Source organism: Podarcis cretensis (genome assembly GCF_951804945.1).
Source record: "Podarcis cretensis genome assembly, chromosome: 10".
In the NCBI taxonomy this organism is placed as follows: Eukaryota; Metazoa; Chordata; class Lepidosauria; order Squamata; family Lacertidae; genus Podarcis; species Podarcis cretensis.
The window spans coordinates 53,631,713-53,646,895 of record NC_137179.1 but is presented as its reverse complement, the minus strand read 5'-3'; the positions used below and the strand labels follow the sequence as shown (position 1 = coordinate 53,646,895).

At 41.6% G+C, this 15,183-nt stretch overlaps 1 protein-coding gene across 5 annotated transcripts in view; it reads left to right on the top strand.

Annotated features, from left to right (window-relative positions):
- The window catches only part of DOCK4 (dedicator of cytokinesis 4), a 265,492-nt gene that overhangs the window by 139,645 nt on the left and 110,664 nt on the right, over positions 1-15,183 (top strand). For all 5 annotated transcript variants that reach the window (XM_079994015.1, XM_079994018.1, XM_079994016.1 and 2 more), the window contains exons 11-12: positions 3,899-4,031; positions 7,648-7,736. In XM_079994015.1, the coding sequence (XP_079850141.1) occupies positions 3,899-4,031; positions 7,648-7,736 (222 nt within the window). The remainder of the gene's footprint in view (positions 1-3,898; positions 4,032-7,647; positions 7,737-15,183) is intronic.

The following is a 15,183-nucleotide window of genomic DNA, read 5'->3' as shown; positions in this document are numbered from 1 at the left end:
GGAAAATGAGAGTACCCCTAAACATTATCTTTTTTAGAAAAAAAGCACTGCGTACAAGCCTTAGCCTATGCTTAAGTTTCAACTAATTTCAACTAACTATGGTTAGTTGAAACACAATGAACTACAATTTGAAGTTGGTTTGTTTCTACTAACCCTAGTTAAGATTTACCACAGTTTGTTGGGGCTGGAAAAACCAGTGTTAGCATTATGTGTGAGCTGGCGCAGAAAGAATCTCCAAGCTACTTTAGGTATGAACTAGATAAGAATTTTGTGGTAAAATTGAGAGTAGAGAGAGAAATTTATATATTTATTTTAGATATTTCTACAGTGGCTTTTGGTTTTAAAAGCTCTTTAAAAGCAAAAAAAAAAAAAAAAGCACAATAAATGTAACAAACAAAAAACCATCAGGAAAAAAGCTACATATCTGGGAGGAAGGTTCTAATTTACGCTTCTTTCTGACATGCCATTTTTCTGTGTGAAGGGATCTTTTTTCATGAGAACACTAAAGAAAAAAAAATCCTGCTTGCCATCTGAAGTGATGGAGGCACAAGATAAATTATTTCTCTAGACTAGGTTTTGGAAGTAGGAGAAGGGAAAAGACACACTGATTGAAATTAACAATGGATATAATAAAGTTGCTTGGGAAATGGCCACCAAGCAGCCAGCTTTATTTGATCTTCTGCCCACACAAAATCATTTTCCTACGCTTCACAGATAATTTTCCTTAAGAAAAAAGGCACATTACAACATGTACCAACTGTAATGTGTGGGAAATGTACAGTGGTACCTCGGGTTACAAACACTTTGTGTTATAGACTCTGCTAACCTGGAAGTAGTACCTTAGGTTAAGAACTTTACCTCAGGATGAGAACAGAAATCGTGTGGCGGTGATGCAGCGGTAGGCCCCATTAGCTAACGTGGTACCTCAGGTTAAGAACGGTTTCAGGTTAAGAATGGACCTCCAGAACGAATTAAGTTTGTAACCAGAGATACCACTGTATTTTGTCTCACACATATGTAGGAAATAATTTTGTGTATGCTGGCCCTAGCAGTTCTGTGACTGAACTTATCAGTATAGATATTTTTTGCTGCCTGATACCTGGACCTTGTTTTTATTATTATTTTATTTTAAAAGCACTGTATGTAATGATTTTTAAATAGCTTCCACCAGCTGACACTGGTGAACCTCTGAGAGAGAGAGAGAGAGAGAGAGAGAGAGAGAGAGAGAGAGAGAGAAAAGGAGGAGGAGAATAATGGAATCAGGCTTATTAACAGGCATGGGGAGTCTGGATCTCTCAACTCCTCCTATGCCAGCTATTGTTACCTCTCTTGTGCCTTCCTTGGTTCCTGAAATTGCCTTTTTTTCTTGTAACACCAGTCTAAATTGCATATGTGGGTGTGTGCATGAATAAAAACATTTATTTCCTTCTTAGAACAGTTTATCATATGGTTAACATTATTCTAGACAAATCTGATTTAATCCAAATACAATGTTAAGGTAGTGTAGAAGAGAAGAGTGGTTAATCTCCTTATTTAAAGAAGCTGTCATATGGATTTCATTGAGTTAACTCCAGTAATCTTCACCTATCATACACAGTGGCTGCTTTCTCCTCCTCCTCCTCCTCCTCCTCCTCCTCCTCCTCCTCCTCCTCCTCCTCCTCACCTCTAGCCAATTTGGCATTTTATGCCTTCCATTTTGAAATGCTGAATGCATCTTTATCTATTCTGCAGTTGAGCATACTATATCTGGGGCAATGCATATGTCAAAAATTGTCTGACTTTGGTGAACAATACAGTATTAGAGTTCCGTTCTTGAACCTTGCAAGTGTCATGCAATACGACAGGTGCAAATACTCTAGCAGGAACCCCAACTCACTAATGTGTTTCTAGCTGCTGTTATTTGTGCCACTACTGTTCCATAGGTAGCTTGCTGTGGAAACTCATCTGGATCCTGATATTTTGAATGCTTCAGGTTGGGGTGTGATTGGGCTCCAACATGCATCAAACAACAGGAATCAAATATTTAGTCTATTGAACCATTATAAGCCAATGATTGAACCACTTACTATTCCCCCCCCCCAAAAAAAAAAAAGATTATCATGGATGCTCTGCTAGGAGAGGGCTTCCGGAAGTAAACTTGTAGACAAAATAACCTGTTCAAATCCAAAATAACCTAGGGCAAATATCATCCATCAGCCAAGGAGCTAAGGGCTGTTTGGTTGTTTATGCGATCTGTTATTAGCCAACTTGAGAATGATTTGATCAAAAGCAGGATATAAATCTAAACAAACACACATATTTAAGATTTTAGAAATGCTGCCTATGAATGTTAAACCAAAGACTTAGTATTCTCCTCACTACATTTTCTGTTTAAGCTGCATCTGCTCAGCCACTGATGGCTTCTGATTTTGCAAAGCCTAGAATAGACTGCTGTGTGTTTTTCATTTCACCGCAGTCAAGCCCCAGTGCAGGTTTTTAAGGGCAGGCAGCACAGCTTATTTTAACACAAAGAAGAAGTGACAGGCAGAAGAAGCAAGCAACAGTGTAGATTGTTGGGAATAATGTGCCTTTTGTCACCACATAAATTGAACATATAGCTCATGTGGATTTATGAGAGAGCGGGAGAGAGAGCAATCACACAAACTGTTGAAAATTTGTCAAAACAGTAGTAATCCAGGTTGAAGTGCAACTTTTGTGAACACATGGTTGAAAGTCAGTATTTGTCTCCATATGCTCTTTAACAATTAAATAGTTTTTGCTTAAATCTTCATTTGTAGTCCTGGTAATCTTTCTTCTTTTTATCCATTATCATCATTGTCTTCCACATTCTCATGTTCCAGCTGGGGCAGAAACTTGTGGGTACCAGGTAGGCTTCAGAAAGTCAGCTAGGCTGACAGAGAGCTAGGCTGCAACAATAGGTAATAAATTCAGATTCTGGCTAGCTAGGTTGAAGTAGGAAGTGGAACAGTGTAGTACTCTCTGTGATAAACTGTGCAGCACCATGGATAGCTCCATGTCTGCCAGAAACTTTGCTCTGACGAAGCCCAACTCCTAGACTGAGTCAAACTATTCCTTGCCCTATGTAGCGCAGCTATGCCTCTTATTTTTCTTAGATTAAGTACAGCTACAAGGAGAGCCCAGTTATCAGAATCACAGCATGTAGATGGTGAAAGTCCACCCTCACATGACTATGATATAGCTAAAAAATTGGTTCCAGTTGGGACTCATCCTCCCCCCAGCCTTGCTATTTGGTTGGTCATGGCTAGGGGAAGAAAGGGATATATTTTGCTTCTCCACACACTGTGATCCAAATAAAAATTGCCCCCACCCCTGCAGCGGGAGTTATTTTAACAAAAGCCAAAGACATAGCTGTTTTGGGCTATGCATTAAGCATAACATTTAGTTAAACTGTCAGATGATCCTGATCAGGCCTGAAGTGTGTCTGGACAAACTCTGCTCAAGTGGAGTTGCAAAGAGTCCAAAGGAAGGTGCGTTGACACCATTATATCTGCATCCCCAGATGTGTTCTTCTAGGAGATAGGTGAGATATCTGAGCCAGACTGGGCATCCAGGTTTTGAACCTCTGGCATGGATTCCTTTACTTGGATGCCATTATTAGACAATTCTTTGGGGACTGCATTGTGAGTGCTTCTTGAATAAGACAAATGGAACTTAGAGTGCTCTGCCAACCTATGGTTTAATGACAGCAGTTTGAATATTTACCACCCTTTCAATGCAGTTGGTATTTGGGGGTGGGAGGGTTTGCCCAGCTGTAATCCAATAACTTTACTAAATTAAATGCTGATGTTGGCAGATATATCCTCCTCCTTCTACTGTGCACGTCTGGAAAGATGCTATTTTGTGGCTCATGCGTCTTGTTTTATGTTTTGTTTGACAGGCCGAATGGGAGCTGGTGAAAAGAAAAATGCTTGCAATGTACAGTACCGACGACCTTTTGGTTGCGCAGTTCTCAGCATAGCGGATCTGTTGGCAGGAGACACAAAAGATGATCTTATTCTGAAAGTATACATGTAAGGAAATGTAAATCTGAAGTACATTAAAATAGTCCATGGGAAGAAATTGTGAGGTCAAATTTGTCATAGAAATTTAATCTGATGTTTTCCCTCCAAAAAGAGTTTGACTTCCAAGTTATATGTGCAGATCCACATTTCATTGTACACTCAGATTAAGCCATTATAGCCTATTGCGCACAGTTATCATATAACTCTAGGTATGATACATTATCTGAGTCTTAATATCAATCAGTTATTAATGGCTATTTTCAGCCTCAACTCCATTCTCTGACTTGATCAAAAAATCTAGCACACAGTCTATTGGAGTTAATACAATAAAGACTTCTGTGAAAATTTAAAGAACAATAACATCATTCAAAGGAGGATGTTGCCTTATGAAAACTTGCTCTCTGAGAAAGGTGTGGATTTAAAAGATGACACAATAATCTTTTTTGCAGCAGCAGACTTTTTGATTTATAGAATTGTAGAATTGGAAGAGCCATCCAAGCCCAACCCCCTAAAAAGCTTGGAGCTATTCTTCATACTGCTTCTGCTAACCGTTTATAAGTCAAAACAGCAAAATAGAATATCCTTGACTGAGCATATGTTCCTACACATCACTTGAAGGGCTCTCCCAATCTTTTGCCACTTGTATTCCTAGTAGTTTAGTTGCTACTATATGATAATATTTTCGAGCAAATTAGCAGGATACTGAGTAGCCATGAGAGTTTGATCAGGTCTAACAAGACGCACATCAAGAGAGTAAGAAAGCAGACCAGAACCATACTATGTGGGTTGTTGACCTCTACCAGACTCCAGTCCTTGGTTAGCCATTCTCTGGGCAGGTTGTTGCTAGCGCTTAACCATGGAACAAGGCTCCACAGAAACACCTATCAGATGTTTGCATGGCACTTGCTAACAGCTTCACATTTCACACAACTTTCTGAGCTGCCCAGTATCTGCTCTTATCTTGCTTCTTCTTCACTGACCAACAGATTATTTCCCAGCAATTTTGGACTAGCTGTTTCAACCATAAAGCAACATTATATTTTGACGCCATGGTGCCTAACGACACAGTACTGTTGTTAGATTCACACACAGTCTGTCAAGGCTAGTGGCTGCAAGAAGCCAGACATTTTAAGAAAGTGAGTAGCTCAGCAGCAGGGCACACAGGCTGCATTCAGGAGATCCAAGATTTCATCTCTGCTTGCCCAGCAACTGCCAGAAATGCCCCTTGGAAACTCTGGAAAGCCCATGGCCACTTCAGCAAGCAGCACTGGGCAAGATCTACCAATGGGTCCTTCCAATATGCTTCCATGTCTTTGTGTCTTAGATTTTTTAATATATATATTATTAAAACATTTATTCGAAACTTACAATACATCTTTGTCCACTGCTATAATATCGCAGAATGATCCCTCCAATCCCGTTGGAGCTGTTTAGTAAATAAAGTGTAAGTTGTATTTTTGACCCAGTGGTATTATTTAGTTTCTTGGAAGCAGTGAAAAAGTATGTTTCACTCTCCTCTGACTTTGGACTTGAAAGTGTGAAATAATATTTTGGGAAATAATATGAGGGCACAGACTGTGATGTTATCAGCTGTACTCACTGGGGACTTCTGCTACTTTCAGGGTTAGTTCTCGGATTATGAATCGCCTCAGTGTCTCAAGGTCAATCCTTCACTGGACTCTTTCCCCCCCATATTATAGCTGCTGGAAGCAATGGTTGTGAGAACAATTTAGTGTGATGGAGCAATGGCAGAATAGCTTTTATTTTACTTTAATTTTCTGACAGTTCAGCCAAAAGTGTTCTCTGCTGGATTCCTCAGCAGTAGGCAGGTTGACTTGCCAATTTTGTTCTCCTTTGAGAATGGGACTGTTTATGTGTGTGTTTCAAAAATGCAGGACAACACATTAAAAAAAGGATTCTGGCTTCCTTTAAATAACAAATACATCTTAAAATAATTGCTGAATTATGGGATTTGAGCATTTTGTTTCTGCTGCTGCTATTGAAAATGTTTCTTGCGTGGAATTGGTACTCATGGCTCCCTCTCTAGTGGCTTCCCATTTTGAGTATGGCCACTTCAAAGAAATTGCATTGTGGTATAATTTTCTTTGACCTTTAGTTCCAAACTATCTATACACAGTGGCCAGTCTCAATTATCTGTAAGTCATCTAGGGCGAAAGCCAGCTTGGGTGGTTTACCCCCTAGACGATTTGAGTAAGAGGCTCACAGTTTAGAACACATGGTCTCTAACTGCTCAGCAGGTATTCCTAAGGTGCCATTATCTGTGCATTAGAATGTGAGCAGGCTGCCATATGTAATTCTCCATAGTGGTCCAGTGGGCACTGTTGCTCATTAAAATGATGGGCACCTAGTCACCACAGGTCATGCTATTTCACGCCACTGCTGGTAAGCCTATTGGGGTGTGCACTGACTGATGTTGGGGAGCTGCTAATGTTGGAAAGAACCCATCGGATGGTACTTGGCTGGGGTGATGGTGTCAAACCTGGAGCTATCCCTAGATGCGTTACTTAGAGATCTGTGTATATAGCACTCATTTCAAGCAATTCTCAGAAAGCTCCAGATACTGTCCTGGCCCACCCCAGCTAAGGAAGGAACATATCTGATAGTTAAGTCTTTACTGACCAAAAAGAAGCACTTACAGCAACTCCCAGATGTCAGGGACTGGCTGGACGAAGAGGAGTGGTGGGAGGCACCAGCTGGGAAACCCCCAAGGGAAATCCCAGAGGAAGAAGACTCAGAGGCAGGGGATTGTGGTGGGACCCTGAGGAGAGGTCAGAGGGAGGAGATTGGGAGGAGGAGGCGGAGCTGGATTCTGATGGGGCAACAGGGTTTGGTGAGCAGGGAGAGCCCGTGACAGGCAGCAGTTCAGACTCTGAGGCTGAAGCAGAGGAGGCCGCTGCAGACTCCAAGGACTCTCCCTCGCCTCCTGGTCTCCAAGAATGTGCAGAGTAATGAGAAGAGCAGGCCAGAGATGCACAGATGCATTTTGAGACTGCTTGGGAAGCATCCTTTTTTTAAGGAGAAGCCTTAGACAGGGTAGAAGGCAGGGACTTTCAGTCCTGGCAAGACCTACTGGGAAGGGTTGCTGAGTTGTATGCCATTTCCACTAGACAGCTGTCCCTCAGACCTGTGCTCTGTGCGTCAGTTGCAGCAACAGTGAGACCCTGCTCCCTGCCGGCTTCTATACCTTCCCTTGATGTGTTGCCCACCTGCAACCTGAGACTCCTCCTGCATGGAGGTTGCTTCTACTCTTCCTGCCTTAAGCCTCTCCTGGTTCTAGGAGACAGCGGGGCAGGGGAAGGTGGGGAGATTACTGATCTGCCTGTTGCCAGAACAGCCTTTCCTCCTGCCACATCCTGAGTGCCTCCCTCCTTCCCCTGCCTTAGCTCTTGACTTGTGGGCTGTGACACACTCCCCTGATCCCCTGCCTCCCTGCCCCCAACACTCTTCAGAGCCCATAACAGATACGCATTGAAGTTGTTTCATTTCACAGTTGGTAGCGTTTGATGAGAGATACAATCCTGCCTTGGGAGATAGACTCTCTGAATTTGTTAACTAGGGAAAACATGTCTCCTACTGGGATTTTAAAACACTACCTCTTTTACAGGTGTAACACGGAGAGTGACTGGTTTCAGATCCATGAGAACATCATCAAGAAGCTAAACGCTCGTTATAACCTTACAGGATCTAATGCTGGTAAGTCATCTAGCTGATTTTCTTCTGCAAAATTTGAAGAGTCAGTATGGTGTAGCAGGTAGTATTTTAGCTTTCGGCGCGGCAGAAAACCTGGTATCAATTCCTGCTTAACTTCTAAGCTTTCTTGGTAGCCTTTTGGTCCAGTCCTGAGACCCATGACGTTTAATTGATTCCCCCCCCCCCCAATGTGGATAGGCTTGCCATCTTAAGCTGGTCACCATCTTTCAGTAGACGTTACCCATACATTAGCAAACAATTTTGTTTTTGCAACCATGCGGTCTGAAAATTTGCTTTTTATTTTAAAAACTGAAGGCAGAGCTTTTCAGAGAAAAATCTTCCTCTCATGAAATCGCATCATTCTCATAGCCCTCCACACAATTTTTGCCAGTGAATATATAAGCTATATAAGTAGTTGTGCTAATTTAAATGCAACTAAACACAAAGAAACAGTTTAAGAAAAGAGACTCAACTAGCACCATCAATCATATGCAATTTTTGATGTGTGTTTTCAGCAGTGCCTCACAGCATTAGCGGTCTTATCTCTGCGCATTGCATTTTGATGGGCTTTGTGATAATGGTGATTTGCTGCAGAGCACATTTTAATGTAAGGTGAATTTGCCGTTTTAAATTCATGATGCAGCGAAACCCTGGTGACATAGGAGATTTGAAAGAGTTAATGTAATGGGAAAGTCAGCATGCTGCAGTCTTAATTAAAAAGTGGTAGGGTCATGGTGTGTGCATTGCATTTAAACCTTAGGGTGTTATATTGCCCTGGCCCAAAAGAGTACTTCTTAGTCTTAATTATCCAAAAGTCATAGAGGCTGTTGTTGCATATGTTTGGGCAAGATATGTGCATTTTTTCATGCTGCTGACTTGCACATGAGTAAGCACAAGTTCAGTGAATGAGGTTTAGATACTTTTACAGATATATTTAGAGATGCAGTTATTACACTAAGAAACCATGCATGTGTGTGTGTTCTCCCATGAGACAAAGTATGCTTAATTTAAGCCAGAATGTTGTCTTATCCTGGTTTATGTAGTAGCTGTAATGTTAGTGAATTACAAGCTTTAAGTAATTCCATAGCCAAGTGATCGATTTGGGGCTTTTTGCTAGAAATTTGAAGCGTATGAAGTTTTTTTTTTAAAAAAACCCACACAATTCATTTTGGAAAATGCTGCATCAGAGATCCACGAACAACTAATTTACAACTTATATCCCTCATGCAAACTTCTCTGAGTGCATGATGCAGCCCAGAGGAATTTCTGAACCAGTTTTAATTTATTTATTCCATTATGATGGTGATTGTTGTTATTAATTAGTTAAATTTGTATACCACCCTTTATTCAGATATCACAGGACAGCTCGCAATATAAAAATAGAAAATGAAAATGCAGAATAGATAACAAAGCAAAAGCAAAACAAACCAATAAACCCTCTCCCACAGACACATTTAAAAGGTCATAGAATGTTAATCTGCCAAACGCCTGGTTGAAGAGAAATGTTTTTGGCTGGTGCCTTAAGATATGTAATGAAGGCGCCAGGCAAACTTCCCTGGGGAGAGCATTCCAAAAACAGAGCCACTGCTGAAAAGGCCCATTCCTGTATTGCCACCTTCAAGGGAGGCACCTGAAGAAGGGCCTCAGATGATGATTGCAGGGCCCAGGCTGGTTCATGGTCCTTGAGGTATTGTGATCCTGAGCTGTTTATTCTGCCTTTCTTCCATGATGGACCACAACCTACCAAGGCTCCCAGGCAATCTTCCACCTAGCTCCAGAAGCTGCATATTTTCATCAAGTTTGAATTGCCTCCAAATGATGCCCTGAGACAGCATTAATGTCAGAGTCCTAAATATATTTACTGGCAGTGTAAGCCCCAACACAGCATGTCTTAGTTTTAAGCAGATGTGTATAAGATTGTCCTGTAGGTGACATATTAGTCCATTTCCATATTGATGTTCTTGTAGAGTGACAATATCGAAATCTTATAAACACCCTTTTCTCAATTCTGTGTGTGTGCATTGAGACCTTTCATTTCATTGAACAGACTTTCTCTGAACCTGTATGGTATTAAATACATAAAGGTAAAGGACCCCTGACAGTTAAGTCCAGCCGTGAATGACTCTGAGGTTGCAGCGCTCATCTCGCTTTATAGGGTGAGGGAGCTGGCGTTTGTCCGTTCCACAGACAGTTTTTCCAGGTCATGTGGCCAGCATGACTAAGCCGCTTCTGGCACAACAGAACACCAAAACCAGAGCAGTACACGGAAATGCCGTTTACCTTCCCGCCGGAGCAGTACCTATTTATTTACTTGCACTTTTTGGAGTACTTTCGAACTGCTAGGTTGGCAGGAGCTGGTTCCGAGCAATGGGAGCTCACCCCGTCGCGGGGATTTGAACCGCCTACCTTCTGATCAGCAAGCCCAAGAGGCTCAGCTGTTTAGACCACAGCACCACTTGCGTCCCTATTAAATACATACCCTCACTCAAATAGTAAAAATGTGCCTACAGCATGGGCTCCTAATTTGCAGCTGAGGTCTGCTGGTTGATTGTCAGCTCTTTATAGTAAATTATGTGGAAATTGTATTATAGATCTTTTGGTGCAAGGCAAAGCTTGCACCATATCATCTAGAAAATGTTCTCTTCTGGCCTCTTTCCAGTGCTGTTTTTCTAGAAGAAAAGAGGTGCCGAAATTCACCATGAACACCTCCCTTGATCTCTTCACATGGCAATGGTGCCCACCAGCAATGGTGCCAGAACCCACCTAAGAGGAGCTTCCACTGAGTTATGGCTGACAAAAATCCCTGCCTCTTTCTATAGAATACATTTGTTACCATATTGATAATGAGCATCTTCCTGCTCCCATCAAGGAGGAAAGGAACTTATTTACTGCAACCTTCTTGAATGTGGCTCTCTTCCAAGTGTTTTGGACTCCAGTTCTCATTGATAAGAAGATAAGAAGAGCCCCACTGGATCTAGTCCAGCATCCTATTTTCAAGGATGATTTGCCTGGGCCTGATGGGAACTGCAGTCCAAAACGTGTAGTGGGCACCAAGTTAGGAAACGCTGATTTAGTGACATGTGACCGATCATGCTTTTCTATGTAATCATCCCAAGCTATCTTTTGCTAGGTCTCTGATTCAGCTTGTTCTCGAATATGCCTCTGCTTAGTTCAGAAATACATCAACAGCACTTGAAGAATTGTGTTTTATACCCACTCTCCCTGGCACCCATACGTTAGAGTGCTTTTGTATAATTGCTTTTGCACTCTTGTGACAGGATATTAATCTGCCATTTTAATCCTTCATTACACTTCTGAGGCAAGGAGATTATGTACATTAGATTTTGATGTGTTTAAACATCAGTTGTCACCGAAGGCTGCTGTTAGAAAGAAATTCAAGGCAGGAATGATGCTGAGATCTTTGTGATTCAACATAAATACACACAGCATGGAAGCATTTCACTTTGTTCTCAATAAAAGGAAAGCCAAGGCAAATGAACTTTGGAGATTTTTTTTGCTTGATAATTATTGCTCAATTAGCTTTAATTATGACTTGACAGTAGAAGAGAAGTATTTTGAGATTTTTGATTAAAATAAAACAAAATAAAAGCTGTGCACATATATCTAGTTCCTGGATGATTATTAATTTTTTAGATTATTCTTTTAAACATTTAGAAATATGGGGCCCTGTTTAGAATTTAGAAAGATGGGGATTCTCTGAACAACACTATATTTCTTAAGGGGTAGGAGATAGCAAAGCAAATGAAACAATAGGCGTAATTTCATTGGCTATTTGCACCGTCAGTCAGTGGCTTGATTTCAACATAACATAACACTTAACTATGGTTTAGTGTTACTCATGCGCTCTCCCTTCTTTGTCCTTTTTTTATGGAACCATGAGGAAGAAATAAGAAGCTTTCATTTCTGTTTTCAACTAAGTTCAGATGCCATTATGTAAACAGTGGTATATCAAGCCAGGATCCGAAACTGTTTGTCTGGATTTGCACATAAGGACAAGCCTTGGGTTACTTGAAAATGGAATTCCCATACAATGTTCATGTTTTGAAATTAATGGTCAGCTAAGGCACTCGAGTATTGACTAGAAATCAAGATACTGGAAATAATACATTTTGCTTCTCACAGCATGAGAGGGAGAGCACACTCTGATCTTCAAGATGAGCAACGCTTTGCCCCCCAGTTTATTTTGACAGCATTCAGACACAATGATAGCCTGTAGCTTAGCATTACGGGAACAAGCTTCGAGCTTGTTGTGAGTTTTCTGCTCCCTTCTCCTCTTTGGACCAGAAAGTTTTGCTTACAGTGTTTATATCTTCATGACTCAAATCTCAGGAAGCCAGGTGCAAAAAGATGATTTTAAATACAACCATTACTTCTGAGCCAATATAATTATTGAGGTGAGCACTGACTCATGATGAGGAGTAAGTAGTTAGTCATAGCAGGTGGTGATAGGACACAGCATGGTTTCCATGAGTTGGTTTTGACCTCTCACGTTTGACAAGCACTGCTTGGGGGGGGGGGGATTTAGGATAAATGAAAGACAAACTTCTCTGTGACATAGAAGCAGCTGATGGAAACGTCTTATGGGGTCATTCTGGCAGCCTTATCTGGTTCCTTGCCCATCTTACGCACGTTTAGCAGAAGCCTCACAGTTATAAGAGAGGGGACAATCTGCCATCCATAATATAAAAGCCAGCTCCCAACTCCAGTGTGACTAAGGAGCAGAAACCAGGGCTGGGCCTTGCAGAAGAAGGGGCAAACCTATGATGATGGAACTGGCTCCGTTTCCTAAGACACCCATTGAAGTCTCTAGTACTTAGTACAGTAATTAGACTGCCGTTTGGGACACAGCTGCTGCTGGATGGTGGAAATGGTGGATTCTAGGCCCTTCCTCACATCATGTGCTTCTAAGAAGCAAGTTTAGCCTCTGATCCTTGAGCAGGGGTGGGGAACCTCATGACCAGGGGACCAGATGTGGCCCTCCACAGGCCATTCAACTCAGCCCTCAGAACTCTCCCCAGACCATGCCCTGTTTTTTGCTGGGCTGGAGTGTGCGCTTGTGTAATTCTTGCTTTTCTGGATGGGAGACAGAGGGGAGGGGGGTGTAAACTAGCTTATAGATAGGTAAAATTTACTTTCATTGCTCCTCCCACTTTTGCCTCAGGCCTTGCCCACTGCTGACATGTAGCTTACTGACAGTATTGCCTAGAAGGGTTCCCAGGTTTTAACCCTTCACTGCCTCCTAAATATATAAATGGCTATCACTCACGCTTGAAGGTAAAAGTAGCAAGATGTCATGTTATCTTTTCCCCCCTCCCACACCTTCCATTCCTTGACTTTTTTTGCATTTCATGAGTGTGTCACTCTTCTAATTATGCTTGAAAACGTGAATTTATCTTTGGTTCCTTGCTCTTTGTGAACTTCATGCCATGATTTCCTGTAGAACATAGTAAAGCTAAGGCATTTCCCCCTTCAAATTGTACATTGTAAGCTCTTCAAGGCAAGGACTTGACTTGTTACTCTGTAAAGCGCCATGGTGGCATTATATTATGAAATAATAATTATTATGATATGGAGGCAAAATCTGCCCCCTCCCTGCAACCTTACGTTGCATAGCTCTGCTTTGCCCAAAGGAGCCCCATTTAGTGGTGCTGGAGTGGACAACATGGTGGTCTTCATCCGTTGTTGTCCTCCAGCCTCCATCAGCCCTGACCAGCATGGTCAATGTTCATGGATAATAGACACTGTAGTCCAGCAATGTCTAGAAGGCACCACGTTGGCTACACCTGTAAAGTGGTAATACATTTGTATGCATAGAGGTGTCTGAAATTGATGCAATGTCTTCCCACCCATTCTGCATATCGTAATGATGAGCATGAGTCTTGCTGCACACAAATTGCGCCGGTTCTTCTCAATCCGCACAGCTCATTTATCGGTCAGAAAATTTCCACACTTCCACCCTCATTATTTTCACTGACTGCAATGCAATCTATTGTATTTCCCCTCTCATTACTTGCACTGGCTATAATAATCTAACGCAGCCAAGTGTTCGAGCTGCTATGTGTGCAGCTGGATGCTCAAGCCATGATTATCTTCCTACGCCAGCTTATACTTTGTTTACATTTTAATGCTATTAAAATTCTGCTAGATTGGAAAGGTGTTTCGTTATATTGTTATAGCAATCTAAACAAGAAGATAATGTTCTATTGACTAAGCTCACTTTGAACGCCCTTGCAGCAATGGCTTAAGGTAATTGACAGCTACAGTTTTATTAAAAAATTCTATTATATAGGACATTCAGTGGCTGCCTTGTACCAATAAACTCTATTGTTAGCATCTCAGGCTATCATTCATCCTGTTTCAGTGGTACCTGAATTGTGCAACTTCAAAAAATGTAGTTCTATTATGAAGCATAAAGACTTCACGTAAAATTTGCTTGTAGAAAGCCTGGAAGGCAGTTGTAACCCTAGTTAAACTTGACACCTTTTCAGATATCTGTGCTATACCTTGTACTTGGTACAATATATACAGTATATATAAAATGGTTTCTCAGCAATAGAGCAAACCTTGCATGAAAGTGAGTACTGGTCTCACGTGGCTTCAGTATATTTAAAAGGTAATACAGTGCCTGTCTGGTCCCAGTGGTCTTGGAATTTGCTCAGGGCTTATTAACACTTTATGTGCAAATGAGCTTTTGTTTAGTAGGCTCGCAAACATGGGTCACTTCTGATTCTTTGTACTCCGAGGAATAGCAGGTTGCAGCAGTATTCAGGAAAGCTTTTTCACCAACTGAAAAGAGGGTTGCAATGCTTTTTATCAGGACCCAAATCAAGATGCTGGTACTTACCTTTTAAAGTTGTAAATGACTTGGGATCTCAACACCTGAACAAGTAAGTGCCTATTTCCACATAAACTCCAACATTTCTCCAAAGAAAATAGGGACACCCCAAATAATTATAATTATAATAATTATAATTATTATTTTATATATACCCCACCTATCTGACTCTCAGTCACTCCCAGTCACTCTGGGCGGCTTCTAACACATATAAAAACATAACAAAACATTAAGCATTTTAAAACTTCCCTATACAGGGCTGCCTTCAGCTGTCTTCTAAAGGATCAAATCAGAAACCGGGATGCCTTCTGTAAATCTGGGAAATAGGGACACTTGGAGGGCCTGTTTCCATACCAAGCTAGCCTGTGTTTTGTTGCTCGGTCCCAGTTCCTGCCAACCTAGCAATTCGAGAGCGCGTCAAAGTGCAAGTAGATAAATAGGTACCACTCCGGTGTGAAGGTAAATGGTGTTTCCGTGCGCTGCTCTGATTCGCCAGAAGCAGCTTAGTCATGCTGGTCACAGGACCCAGAGAAGCTGTCCGTGGACAAACACCGGCTTCCTCGGCCAGTAAAGCGAGATGAGCGCTGCAACCCC